Here is a 17,625-nt window from a genome sequence, read left to right on the forward strand (position 1 = left end):
TGTGTCCTTGCTATTTCTCCCCACCACTACCACCACCATCCACTCCCCCTGGTTCAAAAAAGGAAGTCTGCATTTTTAAAAAGTGTTCCCTCAATCATACATTATGTGTATAAAACACTGAATTATCCTCTGTCACAAAAGCAGAAGTATATTTCCAAGCAAGCACAGTCACAACCCACAAATATGCAATTTCACAATTTTTGGCAGACATTTTTAGAAGGAGTAGGTGGGGGAAAGGCCAAGAGAATGTGAAACATCAAGTCATGTCCATACATTGCTAGCAACAGATATAGTCCTTGATCTGCCACAGACCACCTCCACACGCACCACCACCACCCATAAAAAAAAAAAAAAAAGATACGCAGAGAATCTTGAAGTCTGCATGCGTTTGCATTCTGGTGCATGAATTCTGTAGCTGCCATTTTTCAAGATGGCTGACATGCGAATGGTGATATAACTCATATACAAATGCATGTAGAAAGCTCATTTTGGTGGCAAAATACAGGGGGCTTTTTAAGTCAAGATGGGTAGAACAACTATTACTAGTCACTGTTATCACCTGTGTGGTCTAGTGGATAGAATGTCAGGTTAGGAGCAGAAAGACCTAGGTTCAAATATCTGCTCAGCTCTGAAGCTCCCCGGGGGCCCATTGGCCAGCCATCATTGCTTAGACTAACCTACCTCAACAGGGTTGTTAGGAGGATAAGAAGAGGAGGGAATATGTACACCACCCTGAGATCCTTGGAGGAAGGGTGCAATAAAAATGAAGTAAATAAATATTTAACAACATTGAATCAGAAAACACATTCAAACAACATATATTTTTTTACTGATAAATAGAAGTAGATTTTTGAACTTGGGTTTGTTATTTAAGATGTACTGTGACAGCTGTATAAAGTGCAGCAAATAATGAGAACCTCTTGCATTTGCATATTTTTGTGTGGCATGTTTTGCACATGATCATCAGTTCCTCTGGTAAAGGCATAAGACACTTACGTGGTTGCAAAACACCATCCACTTCCTCCCAGCTGCAGTCCAGTAGGACTTCCCCTTGCTCTTCTCCTCTCCCCCCATCCCTGCATGCACCTTCCAAATCTGCTCCAGACAGTGATGGATTGCTATATTCAGCTAGAGCACTGGGTATTCGGGCAGGTACAACATTGCTGCATAGGCCAGGCTCACATTACTGCATAGACCAGAAATCCATCATGCACCAATCTTTTATTACCACTGAAGAACATATTGAACAAAATAGAGTGGAGAAACTAGTAAGCAAATGATAACACCCTATGACAGTGCCTAGATTAGATAGGCAGGGAAGGCTTTCAGGACTCCAACAGCATGCAGCTTTAAAAAGAAAAACACGCTCATGTTGCTCCTTTATCAGGACCAATGCATGAGCACTGGCTACCTTCTCCCCCCTAAGAACATATGGGCAGCCAAATTTCAGCACAGATCCCAGAAGTGGCACACCTGGACCAGCATGGCCCATGTAGGGCACAGGGTGAATCTCGCAGTCCTGTCTGCCTGTTCTCCATCCGGCTCAGTAGACTGAAGGCAAAGGGAACTGCACAGAGTGCCACTATAAAAAACTTTGGATCTGACTGGCAACATACTTGCTCAAAAGACTGGCTGCCACTGGGCCTCTAAGTTCACTGAAGTATTCTCACCTGTAATTGGCAGATTCTGCAGGCTCAATGGCACAGGGAACTAATAAGTTTGCTTAGCAAACTACAGATGTATGTACCTTCACTGTTGATGTTTAAATCATGGCTGAGCCCCATTAACAGCTGTTCACTTTTCAGAAACTCTACATGAATACTCACTAATAAAGCACAAAACCACAAACCTATTAAGTATATACACAACGGAGGTTTTTGTTTTGTGCTTTTGCTTTGCTTTTTGGGGAACTAGAGAAATAGAACAGGGTAGAGCTATACAAATCACAGGAAAACCCTGGGTAAAAAGCACATTGAAGCTAATCCATAATATGAGCTGCAGGTTTATTGCCTCACACAAATCAGGGTGAAAGAAAATGTACACTGTTGCCAAAAAATTCCCTGAGGAATTAACACTGCTGTAATCCATGCTCTGGCTTTTTCTGATTATTATGCCACTCTCTCTCTCTCTTCGTAACCCACCATCCTATAACAATAATTCTGTCGTGGTAACTCTCTTTTAATTCTAAACATTTTTCCTGCAATATCTTGCCTCTTTCACACCTCAGCCTCAAGGCATACACATACCAAAGGCATGTTATTTCTATATACCTCAACTATTCCCCCCCCCCCCCCGAAATGTAATGGAAACTTTCATCCCGGAAAGAAAATGCCTCCAGAAAAATTCTCTCAAAGGCTGTCAGATAAAGTATGCTTCTATCAAGATACCATTCTAGTTCCTTAACTGCATGAAATCATTAGATTGGTATAGCCTGTCATGTGCTTCATGAGCCAATTACCCACCATTTGAACCGATTTAAGAAAGTCCATCTTCGTTGTCTGTTAAGTGTGGGTTATTTCAGTGTTGTTTAAACCTGCACCAAATTGAACAAAACTGCAACTGCAATCGCCAATTAGGCCATAGCGGCAAATCAATAAGGAAGTTGGGGGGTTAGTGGACCAGCAACATCTGGGCCATATTGTGCCTTGACCCAAATTCAAGGTCAAAGTTAGCCTAATGTGTTCTTAGATAGAAATGTCCAAGGCCTCTTTTCTTCTCCAAAAACAAAAAATGTTCCTCCTGAAAAGCAGATAAAAGGGGACAATGATCTGTACAGACACACAGGTCTCAAAAAACTAGCTTTGGGAAGTCCTCAAAACAGAGGCAAAGTTAAACTTGGCACCAGCATTGCGAGCAGGGGAGGGAGATGAATTTGTGTTTGTATTGTGGTTCTGTCACATCCAAACATGCAATTCAGGACACTGAAGGAAGAACGGCACAAAGAGAATTGGCTGAAATTCCATTAGACAGACACGTTTTCCACCCTACACGGGGCAGGGAAAATGAATCTGAACATGGAATTGTGCCTGATGGTTACAATGTAACACTTGAATGCAGTAATTCGGGGGGGAGACAGGGGTATCTTATGAACTTGGATCCAAGCTGTGTATTTTCTCCAATCAAAAGCCAAACGTTGTTCCACAGAAACCCACACATTTTCCTGAGCTACACACATTTTTTCAAATTTAAGTGCATAATTTTTTCCAAGTTGCAATATCTGTAATTTTTTCCACCAGAACTGGGACTTTTGTGCAAAGCGGTGAAGAGACAAGAATGTTTTAAAGGTCTGCTACAACTGTGTATAGCTGAATAGATACGTTAACTTTTTCACTACAACTTAAAAAACTTCTTGTTGCTGGCAATGGCATAATTCAGAGAGAATATATAAATTAAGAGCTACTGTAGGCTACAAAAATTATCTCCCACAAATGCCTTTTCACCTCTTTGCCCTCCAGTCAATGTTGAAAAATTTCAGAACCAAATAATTAATTAGATAATGCAGCACTGTCAACTACTGCTGAAGGCTGATCTATAACTAGCGGTCACAACAACCCCCAGATAAACATTTGTGTTGGCAGAGTTATTCAAAAAATAGCCCTCCTGTGCCAGGAATACATAACAAATCCAGCCCAACACTACTGTATACCCACAGCTTCACAAGCAATATTTTTTCTTTCTGATGTCATCACCACTGATATACTTGGCAGAAGCACAGTTCTTACAGCTGCATACAAGATGTCTCAGAGGCAGAGTATGGCGGAAGCGGGGATGGGTACCCTACCCCTATTCATATGTACTCTCTTTCTATAAGGAGTTGTATACATATGAAATAAACTAATTTTCTTCCTTGTTGGTTGCACAAGAATAACAGAGTAATTGTTCTGTCCCTATAAGCAACCATATTCTGGCAGTATTACCTCAGATGACCAGTTAAGTGCTATTCATGCTTTATATTCATTCTATAAAGAAACTCAGTCCCTATGTACACAAGATAACGCTTCTTAAATACTCCGATATCCCAGCACAATCTCAAAGATCAGCCAGAAGTGTCTTCCCAAAAGCTGGTGGTCTTCCCGAAGCCACAAAACCTAACTAAGGCTGCAATCTTATGCACACATACCTGAGAGTAAATCCTATTGAACTGAATGGGGCTTACTTTTGAGTAAACATGTATAGAATTGCACTGTGAAAGAATACAGATGGGCCAAAATAGTGAAAGCATAGAGAAGGGCAATTTAAATGTGGCTTTAAAAAAAAACATAGTTGGGACAATAAGGAGGATTGAGGAATGCATTCACAGCCCAAAATTTGAGGGACAGCTTTGCAAAACAACTGCTGAGAAGACATTAACAAACACAGCATGACATGACCCAAGCCAGATTCCTTATACAGTGAATTATATCCATAACCCAGTGCAAATTTAAGTGCAGGAAGATTCAATAATGCCAAGGTGACTTTAAAAGGTACTAATCTAGATTCCATTTCAGATTACATAGGTTACAGGACCACACTTAATTAAAGTCCCACTGAGTTCAACAACTCTGGTACTACAAAAAGATTGCTACAAAAGCAGACTGTTTATATGGAGCTATTACAGGAACGCTCTAATTTTTAATTTTTTATAAATAAATATTCAAAAATTATAAAACTTCTAATTATAAGCCACCTTGAGCCTTAGGAGGTATAGGTATATAAATAAATCCATGTGCACTTAAACTATAAGTTGTATTGCAGTTTATATTATCTGAAACAGAATACATTTTTTGGATGGTTGCTGTTTTCTTATACTGCATACTCTTGATGCCATTCTTTTTTGTTAAACGTTTATTGCAAATCTAAAATCACAAAGATAGTAAAACAACAACATTTTAACATGGCCATCCCCAACCTGGTGCCCTCCAGATGTTTTGGACTTCAACTCCCATCAGCCCCAGCCAGCATGGCCAATAGTCAGAAATGCTAGGTGTTGTAATTAAAAATGTCTGGAGGACTCCAGGTTGGGGAAGGCCGTTCTAGCACTATTACCTCAGATGACCAATTAAGTGTTGCTACCGAGGAGAAATAAAAATACTATTTATTGAACAACACAGTTCACAATGCACAGTGAGCTTCTGAGTTACACCAAGCTCTTCTTTAGGCTGGAGCCAAAACAAAATTTTAAAACAGAGGAGAAAGATTTCTGACGGAGGCATGGCGTTCCACCTTGCCTGCAGCTTTTTTCTGGCTTAACACAGAAACAGAGAAAGCCTTTGCAAAATAATTTCGTGAGAACTGTACCCGGAGCAGAAAGATCAGAGGTTAGACAGACCTGGGATTGTAAATGTATAAAAATATAATTTTAAATAAGGACCAAAGAGAAAGAGAGAACTTACCTCTTTAAAGCACCAAGCACACTTGGGATGAACAAGCAAGCATTCTTCACAGGAGGCAGCACTGCCACTGGTGCAAATATTGAGACCTTTAAAAAGCAACAGAGAGAAGCTGACCCAAAAGCCCAAGAAGTAGCTGGGTGCTTGAAGCCATTTGCATCACAAGAAAAAAAAAAGAACCCAAACCATACCACTGCCCTTCTCCACTCCTGGGGAGATGCATTTGCTCTAAAACAAGAGTGTTGAACCTCTTCCAGCCCAAGGGCTGAATTCAATTTAGAAGAAGCTCTTGGGGGCCACATTCCAGGGGTGGAGGGGCGGAAGGTAAATGGGGTAGGACCAAAACATCAGCCTATTGTGGCTTAAAGCTCTTCCTGCCAGTGACTAGGCCCCAGGAGCGGCACTTCAACTTCTTAGAATGGGGGAAAATGTGTAAAAGCTGGAAAACCAGCAAATGAGCAGCGGGCCGGGAAAGGGGACATGACTACCTGGGAAGCCCAGAAGGGCCGGATTGGGACCCCTGGCAGGCTGGATTCGGCCCACAATCCTGAGGTTCAACAGACGTACTCTAAGAAGAGTTTGCATTTGTCACTTTGGAAAACAGCATATGGAGGGTGGGGGAGCCACACAGGCACCTTGCCGAGGATGTTACAAAAAACTCCTGGATTAGACATTTCTAAAGTAGAGCGGCTTCCACACTAACACCTTTTAGCACCCAGAACCCAGGTTTCCACAGGCACTCAGACAACACTTGCAACAGCTAGCTACAGTTGGGTGTCAGTTTGAAAGCAACCTGGCCACAGAATCCTTTGCACACCGACACCTTGAGACAGCCCATATCCCATGAGGCTTCCAATGAGCTGAAGCGTCTTGCAGACGACTAAATCCTTCTGCAGTGTTAACATTTCGGCCCAATGCACCTGCAAGGCTGCCATAATCATATCCGCTTCCCATGCGCTTGGACAAGAGTCTTGGGACAAACACAACACAGTTTCCCATCTGCAAACTACTGCTAGCTCCCACCATTTTTCAAGCGGGACGCCTTTGCGTTTAAACAGCACTGCGAGAGGCAGTGACTCAACAGCCATACCTGTTCCTGACATGGAGAGGCAGTGATGAGAAAACGGGTCACCAGCGGTACTTCTGCCAGTGATGAAGATTTTAAGAGACAGATGCTGCAATCTTATGCATGCTTGGACAGAAAAAAGTCCCAGAACTCCTCCCAGCATTCCCCACCTAACCCTGCTTTTTTCCTGTCTAAACATGCATAAGACTGTGCCCTTGGGAGACCTGACAGAAATAATGGTGGTACCCTACACTGAAAGCAGGACAAAATTTAGGGGAAGAAAAAAACATACTAAGCACCAATAACAACATTTTTCATTGACAAGGTTGCTTCGGGCTAAATATTTGAAATTTACCAGTATAAACTTTCTAGACATATAGGAACCAGATGCCTGGGATCTCCCCTCCCCCCCCCCACCTACTTGCAGTGCGGTAGAAACACCAGTTAGTTAGCATATTGGAAGTGGCTAAGCACAGTCAATGGAATTTAAGCAATCTTCTTATGTGCAAGACTGCAGCCTGTGATAGATTCTGCCTTTCTCTAAAGCTTGTATGTAGGAATTCTGGAAGATGTTCAACTATTTCCATAAAATATATCCAGATTATCCTCTAGAATATTAGACGACTCATTTTGCCAGTCAGTATAACATTTACTTACTTCTAAACAGTGAAAACAGGAAGTTATAAACACTGCCCATTTTAAAAATAAATTGTTTAGAATCTGAATCCTTGTTGAAATGAAAACTGTGCTCATCTGAAACTGACGTTTTAATTACAAAAGAACCTCCTTTTTTATGCCATGTTCTAACACACATGCTATTAATATTACTGTCTCATTTCATCCTCTGATCTATTTATTCTTGAAAATGTATTAAAATAATAATTTCCACAGGATATCCATGTCAAGCAGGTCAATTTATTTATCCTGGGCAATGCCCAAAGCAGATGCCAAAAAAGTACACCAGGCTATGTACGATCACTGTGCCTTTGTTACTTCCGTACAATAATAAAGCCCTCGTAATCAGACAGGCCATATACAGACACAAGGCTATGCTCTTACCTCCCATCAATCAACCAACCAACCACCTCAAAAGGAGTAAAGAATTCTGAAATTATTTTATCTATAGAAACCAAGGCAACAGCTGGTACAAGACTTCAGATAGTCTTCCATTAATCAGTCCATATGTTTTTGGGCAGAACACTATTATATTATTGGCCAAGGGTATGATCCTGTTTTCTCCATGTGTAGTTCCTCTGAGACAACATCATAATGTCCTTCACCAATGGCATCCTGCCTCCAAGCTTGGAATGCCATCCCTGTGCCAAGCTTGCTGTGACAGGTCTTGAAGAGCCCGATGCATTGCAACACACTTGTCACAGCTGTGGCACTCCCAGCACACACGTGTTCTGGCAGGGAAGGAAATAATTATGCTTATATCCCTTCTGTACCCAGTTCTCCAAACATAGAGGGAACAGGATTACGTCCTATGACAGTGGGAAGAAATTAACCATACATTGTTTGAAGAAAAACTTCCACTTAATTTAACCTATTTAGCTACTAAGATTTAGACCACTGGTCTATGGATTTTCACCACACTGTTCACTGCCTTATATATCTTTGTTACATATCTTCATTTGTTCGTCTCCTTCCTGAACTACAGAATCCTAAATTATTTTATTTATTTCTTTATTACATTTCCATACTGCCCAATAGCAAAGCTCTAATATCAAATAGCATATCAAACAACAGCTTAATATGTAGCCAGTTAAGCAAATGCAGTTAAAATTCAAGATGATTTATATCCACCAAAGTGGCTAAAATCTCATGCTTTGTACCCTGCTTAAGTGCTCAAAGAATAATGTAAGAATGTGAGCATAGGGTGGTGAATTCTAGAGAGATGTAATCCTGCACCTTGATCCATAACCTAATTATCAAAGTACTATGATGGCAGCATGGTTGATAACCATGCTGCCATCATAGTCCTTTCATAATTAGGTTATGGATCAAGGTGCAGGATTACGTCTCTCTACAAATCACCACCCTATGCTCACATTCTTACATTATTCTTTGAGCACTTAAGCAGGGTACAAAGTGAAACAAATCACTTGAGTACAGACTCACAATCTAACAACTGCATATATGAAAGAAAAGGAAGAAGAGAGCAGGGTATTTATAGATGAAACAAAAGCAATCACTATTATGGATGTTTCTATTTTTTGGGTGCACTAATATCAACACAGTCAATATCTAATTAAATTAATCCATCTGATGACACTAGAATTGTAGTCTACAGAGAAAGTAACCCATGACTGGATTCTAAACCCATCCAGAGGTGTCAACTCAATAACAATATGAACAAATACAGTCAATTCAGTCACCCTTAAAGGTCAGCAAAAGTACTGGCCACTTTCCTCCATGGCTTCACATTGCAGCCAGCTGTAAGTGCAAAGAGAAAGGACCAAATTATATGGCAGACTACATGGAGAATGGAAATCGAACAAACTCTGATTTTCTGATGGAAGATTTCAAGTTTCCCTTGATAGCACCCTCCCTATTAGATCAAGTTTCAAAGTTCTTGTAGCATATGCCAATATGTAAAATTTGGATGTTGGCTGCATGAATCATTCCATTGTGAGAATAGAGAATTTTTTTTAAAAAGAGAAGGTCGAAGTGTTACCTTGCACTAGGGACAGCAGCTTTGCATCAAATGCCCCATGGAACGCAATGCTCAAGAAGGACACACAGGCCCATGGTTTGGCTTTCCAAAGTTCTGCATTTAATCAGTCACAGATAAATGCAGGCTGGGTTCACTTGACACTTTAAGCCATGGTGGTTTCTAAGATATTCACAGTTGTTTATAAACCACCATGGTTTATCATGTCATCTGCGAGTGGTTTTCCCCAACCACGGTGGCTTATTAAGCCAAAACAGTAGTAGTAGTAGTAGTATAGTTTATTACAGTAAATAACTAGCATATCAGAGCAATTAAAATAAAATACAATTAAAAATCAAAGATTAAAAATGGGACTATAAAAACTCCAATCAAAGAGATTAAGAAAAACTCAACTATAAAACATTCAGCAATGTTGATTTGTCACCTCTCTCTGACAGATGATGGTCGCTATGCAAAACCTAGCCACTTTAACCATGACCTGAGAATTCCAATCAGATAAGAGATACTCTAAATAAAATAAAACAGTTATCCTGGGAATTTTTTGTATAATCGGGGTTATAAGAAAAGATTGGAGATCTTGATAAAAGTGTCAGTAAAGTAGGACATGTCCCACCCACTGTCTCTGCTTCTCCCACTTCACAGAGGCATACCCGTTCTCTATAAGGGATCTTTTTGAATCTACCTTCCAAAAGTGCAGATGGTGAAACATTAAACTTAGCTAACACAAATGCTTTTCTGAATTTAGGAATGATCAAATTCACCAAATACTTAGTGGGTGCAAATTCCCCTCTGTTATCCCTAAAACCAGGGTATAGAGCTGCCGGACTTAAATGATTTTGAAGTTCAATATCCCGAATTCGCTGAGAAATGCCCATTTTTGCTCTGGAATAACCTAAGGTTAAGATAACAGTCAGAGAGAAACCTAAGGCTAACAGTTTCATATTAAATTATTTTTTCCACTTTGACTGGAAGGAATCAGTTAACTCGAGTGGAGCCAGTTCCACAGGCAAGAACATCATTTTTAACCAGAAATTAATCTTGCATAGCCGCACACAGGCCTCTCCCAAAATCTGCCCTGCCTCTAATCGAATAATTGCATTGGGCACACAGCTTGGAATACCAAATATTGCTCTCAAGAATTTGGTTTGCACAGCCTCCAATGGGGCAAAATTTTCATATACACATACTTCTGAGCTGTATAACATCTAGGCTTGTACCTTAACAACAAAAACCTCGATAGCTGAAGGAACATGCTGCCCTTCTTTATTATAGAAGAAGGAGAGGAGTGCCTTTACACTCGTCTGCACGTTTGCAATATTATTTTTGGACTGGGTCTTCCACGTTCCTGATGAGTGAAACATTATTCCTAAATTCCTATAGGTAATAACCTGCTGAATTGAATGATCATGTATTTGCCATCGGTGCTTTAACCTCTGGTTAAAGCACCGATGCATTTGTCACTTTTGACAAATTTTTCCAATAACCTGGAAAAACCCACAACCTCAAATTTATCATAATTGATTACCAATAATTCCTTTTTACTGTAGCTATCCAGGGCCCTCATCAAACGCCTCAGTCCAACACTTGTCAGTGATAAAAGGACTGCATCATCTGCATGAAGCAGAATTGACAAAGGCCTGTTAGACAAACTGCAGTGGTGAGAACATACCTCTGCTAGACTTTTGACCAAGGAATTAATGTAAAAGTTAAACAGAGTGGGAGCTAAAATATACCCCTGTTTCACTCCATTAAAAGCGGGGATAGGCCTAGATAGATGGCCTGCAGTGTTACGTCTTACCCACAGTCGACTATTTTCATAGAGACTGTGGATGAGAGTCAATAAATGACCGTCAATATTAGTCGCTTCAAAGGTTCCCAACAATCTATCTCTTGATATCAGATCAAAAGCTGATTTAAAATAAAGGCAACAAAAAAGGCTTCCCCAGATGTAGCTAAGTACTTTTCAACCAGATGTTGCAGAACAAACCCATGGTCCACTGTGGAGCACTCTCCTCTAAATCTGGTCTGCTCATCTTCCAAAAATATTTTTCCGCTCCATCCAATTCTGCAATTTCTCAAGTAAATGACTAGCATACACCTTAGTAATAATATTCAGTAAGCTAATAGGTCTGTAATTCGCAGGATCAGATGTTTTCCCTTTTTTATAAATTGGAATAATAATTCCCAGGTGCCTTACCCACTTTAAATTTGGAAATTAAATTCTCAATAGGAAGCCACTAAGGGGAGTTATAGATATTAGCCTGTTCTATCTGATGGCCATTTTGACCTGTTGCATAAATGCTATTAAAGTGGGATTCCCAAGAGATCACATGGATATGATACTCCATACTAACTGATGTTTTTGGCCATCCCCTAGCAACCATCCTCCTCAGGAGCTGCCCCTTTTCAGCATGCAACACTTTTGCCGAGGGAACTGCACTGGCTGCCTATTCGCTACTGGGCCAGGTTTAAGGTACGATATCTGAGAGAGTGCCTTCTTCTTTACTAACCTGCCTGGTCACTGAGGTCATCAGAGGGCATGTCCCTGGTGGTTCCACATGGACCCATGGCCCGGCTGGAGCCATGGGTCCATGTGGAATCACGTCAGACTTGAAGCTTTGGGAAGGAAACTCAAGACCTTTGGGGCCCAGATAGTTTTCTCATCCATCCTTCCAGTTGTTAGAAGAGGGATAGAAAGGGAAAGAAAAATACTCTGGGTGAATGACTGGCTACGAAGGTGGTGCCGGCGTGAGATATTTGGATTCTGGGACCACGGGTTATACTTCCTGGAAGATGGGCTGTTGGCAAGGGATGGGTTGCACCTCAAAAACGCTGGGAAGAATGTGTTTGGCCACAGCATGAAGAACTTCATCAGGAGGGCTTCGAACTGAACCCTACGGGGAAGGTAGATGTAAAGTTGGGGGTAACAATGGACAAAGGCTCATGCACCACAATGGAGAGAACAGCTCATGCACCCAATAATAGTCTTCAGACACATGTAGGAAGAAAGCCAGACTATGAAGCACATGGTCTTCCATGTCTGTACACTAATGCCCAGAGTATGGGAAACAAACAGAACGAACTTGAACTCTTAATACAAGAGGGAAATTATGACTTGATAGGTATAACTGAGACTTGGTGGGATGACTCTCATGACTGGAATACAGCAATTGAAGGATATAACTTGTTCAAAAAGAACAGGAGGAACAGAAAGGGAGGTGGGGTTGCACTGTATGTGAAAAATACATATCTCTGCACAGAAATACAGGAGGAGGAGCTTGGTAGCCCCATCGAGAGCATCTGGGTCAAAATAAATGCAGCAAAGAATAAAAGGAACATGGTGGTCAGAGTCTACTACTGGCGACCAATCAAGAAGATGAGGATGAAACTTTTGAAAAGCAAATTGCCAATGTTTCAAGCATGTAGTAGTAATGGGGGACTTCAATTTCCCCAATATTTGTTGGGAGACAAATTCTGCAAAACATGGCCCCTCCAGGAAATTCCTGACTTGTTGGGCGGATAACTTCCTCCTACAGAAAGTAGAGGAAGGAACTAGAGGATCGGCTATCCTTGACGTGATCCTAACCAACAGAGATGACTTAGTGGATAAAGTAGCAGTTACAGGAGCTCTGGGGGAAAGCGTCCATGTTATACTTGAGTTCTTGGTTCTAAGGGAAGCAAAAGCTGAGTGTTGTCAGATGCATACCCTGGATTTTAGGAAAGCTGATTTTAATAAACTCAGAACAATGATAAGTAAGGTCCCATGGCAAGCGACTCTAGCAAGAAAAGGAGTGCAAGATGGGTGGGGGCTTTTAAAAAAGGAAATTCTCAAGGCACAATTACAAACAATTCCAACAAGAAGAAAAAGTGGAAGACAACAGAAGAAGCCAATGTGACTTCACAAAAAGCTTAGAGATGACCTGAAAACAAAGAAGGACACATATAGGAAGTGGAAAGAAGGCCAAGCAACAAAGGAAGACTACAGGCAGGTAGCACAGAATTGCAGAGATGGTGTCAGGAAGGCTAAAGCTGAGAATGAGCTGAGGTTAGCGAGGGATGCTAAAACCAACAAAAAGGCTTTCTTCAGCTATGTGCATAGTAAAAGACAGAGGAAAGAAATGGTGGTTCGACTATTAAATAAGGATGGCAAAGTGATAACAGATGACAAAGAAAAGGCAGAGGTGCTCAATTCCTACTTTGGTTCGGTCTTCTCCCAAAAGAGGGTCTATGACCCCCCTGGAAAAGGCGGACTATAGGCTGAAGGGGCAGGATTGCAGCTTGAGATCGATAGGCATATGGTCAAGGAACAACTAATTACTTTGAATGAGTTCAATCTCCAGGGCCAGATGAACTGCACCCTAGAGTAATAAAGGAACTGGCAAAAGAACTCTCAGAACCGCTGTCTATTCTCTTTGAGAAATCATGGAGGACGGGTGAAGTGCCAGATGACTGGAGGAGGGCTAATGTGGTCCCTATCTTGAAAAAGGGTAAAAAGGAGGAACCTGGGAACTACAGACCAGTCAGTCTGACATCAATCCCTGGGGAAATTCTGGAGCAGATCATAAAGCAATCAATCCGTAAGCACCTCGAAAACAATGCAGTGATTACTCAAAGCCAACATGGATTTGTCAAGAACAAATCCTGCCAGACGAATCTGATCTCATTTTTTGATCAAGTAACCTTCCTTGTGGACTGCGGGAATGCTGTGGACGTAATATACCTCAACTCCAGCAAAGCTTTCGACAAAGAGCCCCATGATATCCTGATGAGCAAACTAGCTCAAAGTGGGCTAGATGAAACAACGATCCAGTGGATCCACAGCTGGCTACAGAATCGGACTCAAAGAGTGCTTATCAATGGGACCTTCTCAAACTGGGGAGAGGTAACGAGTGGGGTACCGCAGGGCTCAGTCCTGGGCCCAGTGCTCTTCAACATTTTTATTAATGACTTGGAGGAGGAGGTGCAGGGGATGCTGATAAAATTTGCAGATGACACAAAATTGGGCAGGATAGCTAATACTTTGGAAGACAGAAACAAAATCCAAAGTGATCTTGACGGACTGGAGCGCTGGGCAGAAAACAACAGAATGAAATTTAATAGGCATAAATGCCAAGTTCTGCACCTAGGAAAAAGAAACCAAATGCACAGTTACAAGATGGGGGATATGTGGCTCAACAACACTACAAGCGAGAAGAATCTTGGAACCGTTGTACATCACAAGCTGAATATGAGCCAACAATGTGATGTGGCTGCAAAAAAGGCCAATGCTATTTTAGGCTGCATTAATTGAAGCATAGCTTCCAAATCCCGGGAAGTACTAGTTCCCCTCTACTCAGCACTGGTTAGGCCTCATCTGGAGTACTGTGTCCAGTTATGGGCACCACATTTTAAGAAGGATGCAGACAAACTGGACAGGGTTCAGAGGAAGGAAACAAAGATGATCAGGGGACTGGAAACAAAGCCCTATGAAGAAAGACTGAAAGAACTGGGCATGTTTAGCCTTGAGAAGAGAAGACTGAGGGGAGATATGATAGCGCTCTTCAAGTACTTGAAAGGTTGTCACAGAGAGGAAGGCCAGGATCTCTTCTCGATCATGCCGGAGTGCAGGACACGGAATAATGATCTCAAGTTACAGGAAGCCAGATTCCGGCTGAACATCAGGAAAAACTTCCTGACTGTTAGAGCAATACGACAATGGAACCAATTACCTAGGGAGGCAGTGGGCTCTCCCACCCTGGAGGCATTCAAGATGAGGCTGGACAGCCATCTGCCAGGGATGCTCTGATTTGGATTCCTGCATTGAGCAAGGGGTTAGACTCGATGGCCTTGTAGGCCCCTTCCAACCCTACTATTCTATGATTCTAAGAGTCCACCAGGAAAAGAGCCTTCAGTGTAGTGGCCCTCTTCCTGTGGAACTCCCTGCCTTTGGAGGTCAGGCAGGCACCAACGCTGTGTTGCTTTCAGTGCCTCCTGAAGATGTTGTTATTTTGAGGGGCCTTCCTTGAGTGCCAGCCATGATTTATTAAGATCAGAATTTGTTTCTTTTAAAATATATGTTGACGTTTGAAACCACTGGCCAAGTTGTACTGGGTAGATCGCCCACCGGTCCGGTTTTCCTTTGCAGAAATCCTTATTCCAATTCACCTAAATATCTCATATCGTCCAGGACAAGGACTTAGACACCCCGAAATCTGCATCAATTAAAATAGAGGGTGAATCTTTCCTGGTATGACTCTGTTTGATGTTATTTAATATTGGATTGACTTCTGCAATGACCTCCATTGAGGACCGCAAATCTTAGTTCCAGGGAATTCACAGATCATTCTCTCTACATTCTTCAAATTGTCCAAGTTGTCATCTTGTTGTATTAATAGGGATGTACGAATCCCTTACCTGGCTCCGTTCAGGGGTATCTGCGGGGGGGGGGGGGAGGCGATCCGTCCCTTCCCCCGGAATCCTGCCCGGCCGGCTCTGCTCCGCGGTGAGTCTGCAGAGCAGCCAGCCGGGCCCATCCGCAGCCAGACTGCCATCCGCTGCTGGGCTGCTGCAGCCGCAAACGGCGGCCGGTGTGGTGGCCACCATTTGCGTCCCTACGTTAGGCTGTGATAGGCTACGTATATATTTCCATAGCCTATCACGGCAGAGAGCAGCGACGCAAATGGCGGCCGCTACGCCATTTGCATCCCTGCGTTAGCAGTGATGGGCTACGTATATATTTACGTAGCCTATCACGAAAAGAGCAGGGACGGAAATGGCATAGCAACCGCCCTGCTCTTTGCCGTGATAGGCTACATAAATACTTACGTAGCCTATCACAGCTAATGTAGCAAGGGAAATGGCGGCCGCAGACTGGGGCCGCCATTCACACCCGCAGACAAGGGCAGCGGACGGCCGACACAAAGTAGGGTCTGTCCTGGGGAGGTTTCATGGGGTGGGGATTGCGCCGTTCTGCTACGGACTCTGGGGGGCGAGATTCTAAAGAATCCAGCCTCACTGGAGTCCATGGCGGAATTCTCTAACATCCCTATGTATTAAAGCAGAATCCTCTACCACCCAGTAATCCTTCCCAATATGAGTGGAACCCCTCCCCTCTGTCTGTGAACTTAATAAGTAGTATTTCAGAAATTCAAATCTTGTCATAATTTCATTTTGTGCTGCTAGAGGTAGGGCACTAGTCTAGCAGCATGCTCTCCTCTTTAAGCAAAACTTTTTATCCAAGGTTAGTCTTTGGGCTTGCAGACCAGTATAAACATCCTCCACCTGATCTTGTAACTCCAAGGCTTTGTGAGAAGGGGTGGCCTCTCTGACAGAATTGAGCTCCATTATGTTCTCCAGATAACTATCCACCCTAACTAAGCTGTTGTTTATGCGTGAGATAGGATGAGCCACTAGAGCCGGGGGGGAGGGGGCGCTAAATTCACAAAGAATCTTGATGTTCATATATCATTCTAATGATATCTTAAGGAGCGCCTCCAGCAGCACCAGACAGGCCGCTTAACAAGATCAGCCTCGGATGGCCTTCTCTCTGTCCCATCAGCCAGGACAGCTAGACTGGTGGGGACGAGGGAGAGGGCCTTTTCTGTGGTGGCCCCCACTCTGTGGAACTCCCTCCCTAGGGAACTCCATCATGCCCCCTCTTTAATGAGCTTCCGTCATGCATTAAAAACGTGGTTGTTCAGGCAGGCATTTGGGGTGGGTTAGGGTATTTTAGAAAATGTTTTTATTGTAGAATTGTATTGTTTTAAACTGTTTTATTGTATGCTGTACATCACCCAGAGTGGCTGGGTGACCAGCCAGATGGGCGATTAATACATTTAATAATAAATAATAAAATAAATAAATCTCTACACTCAGGCACTAGGCTGGCTTTATCCCATCCTCTAAAGGTAACCACAGCGCGTATGGAAACATAATGTAAACATTCCACTTGTAGTATGTTGTCTGTGGTAAACTTTCCCGGAGGAATTGCATCCAGAATTTTTAAAAGGTGTAGTTTATGCTCAATTTGTGTGAGGAAGCCTGTAGGTTTGGGATGGTCAGACAGCACCAGCTTTTGGCGGTTGAGTACTGAAAACCATTTTTTATCATCTACCATCCTCTTCTGGGATGGTTTGGGCCCTGAGAACACATAGGTCCATGGGTCTTGCCAGGTGAGTTCCTCAACCTGCATTGGAGGTTGTGGGGGAAAGCATAATGGGAGGACCTCTTCAGACTGAGGGTTAGTATTATCACAGATGCTTCCTTTTGATAGAGTTTTCGTCTTACGCTGCTTCTCTTTTTTCGCTTGCAATTTCTGCTTGGGGCTAGTGTCTAATAGCATAAACGATTCCTGAAAATCCATTTTACTGTATTGTTGAACCTTTAAATTTTTAACATGTTTACACTTCTTCACATTGCTTCACCTATTCTTCTTAACCATTCTCTTGAACTCCTTTCTGCTCCCCAACTTTGGATTACTTTTTTGTGCCAGGACTTTACTAGTCACTCTCCCCAAACCCTCGCCTTCAAGTCTTGGG

General features: G+C 42.4%; 1 protein-coding gene across 1 annotated transcript in view; it reads right to left on the reverse strand.

The window, feature by feature from the left end:
- Positions 1 to 17,625, reverse strand: part of ITGB5 (integrin subunit beta 5) — a 106,471-nt gene that overhangs the window by 78,552 nt on the left and 10,294 nt on the right. Inside the window, exon 2 of the mRNA XM_084807587.1 lies at positions 5,373 to 5,458. Within this exon, the coding sequence (XP_084663713.1) occupies positions 5,373 to 5,458 (86 nt within the window). The remainder of the gene's footprint in view (positions 1 to 5,372; positions 5,459 to 17,625) is intronic.

Source organism: Heloderma suspectum, chromosome 1, assembly GCF_057233095.1.
Source record: "Heloderma suspectum isolate Gila_16-S chromosome 1, 16-S_ref, whole genome shotgun sequence".
Taxonomy (NCBI): Eukaryota; Metazoa; Chordata; class Lepidosauria; order Squamata; family Helodermatidae; genus Heloderma; species Heloderma suspectum.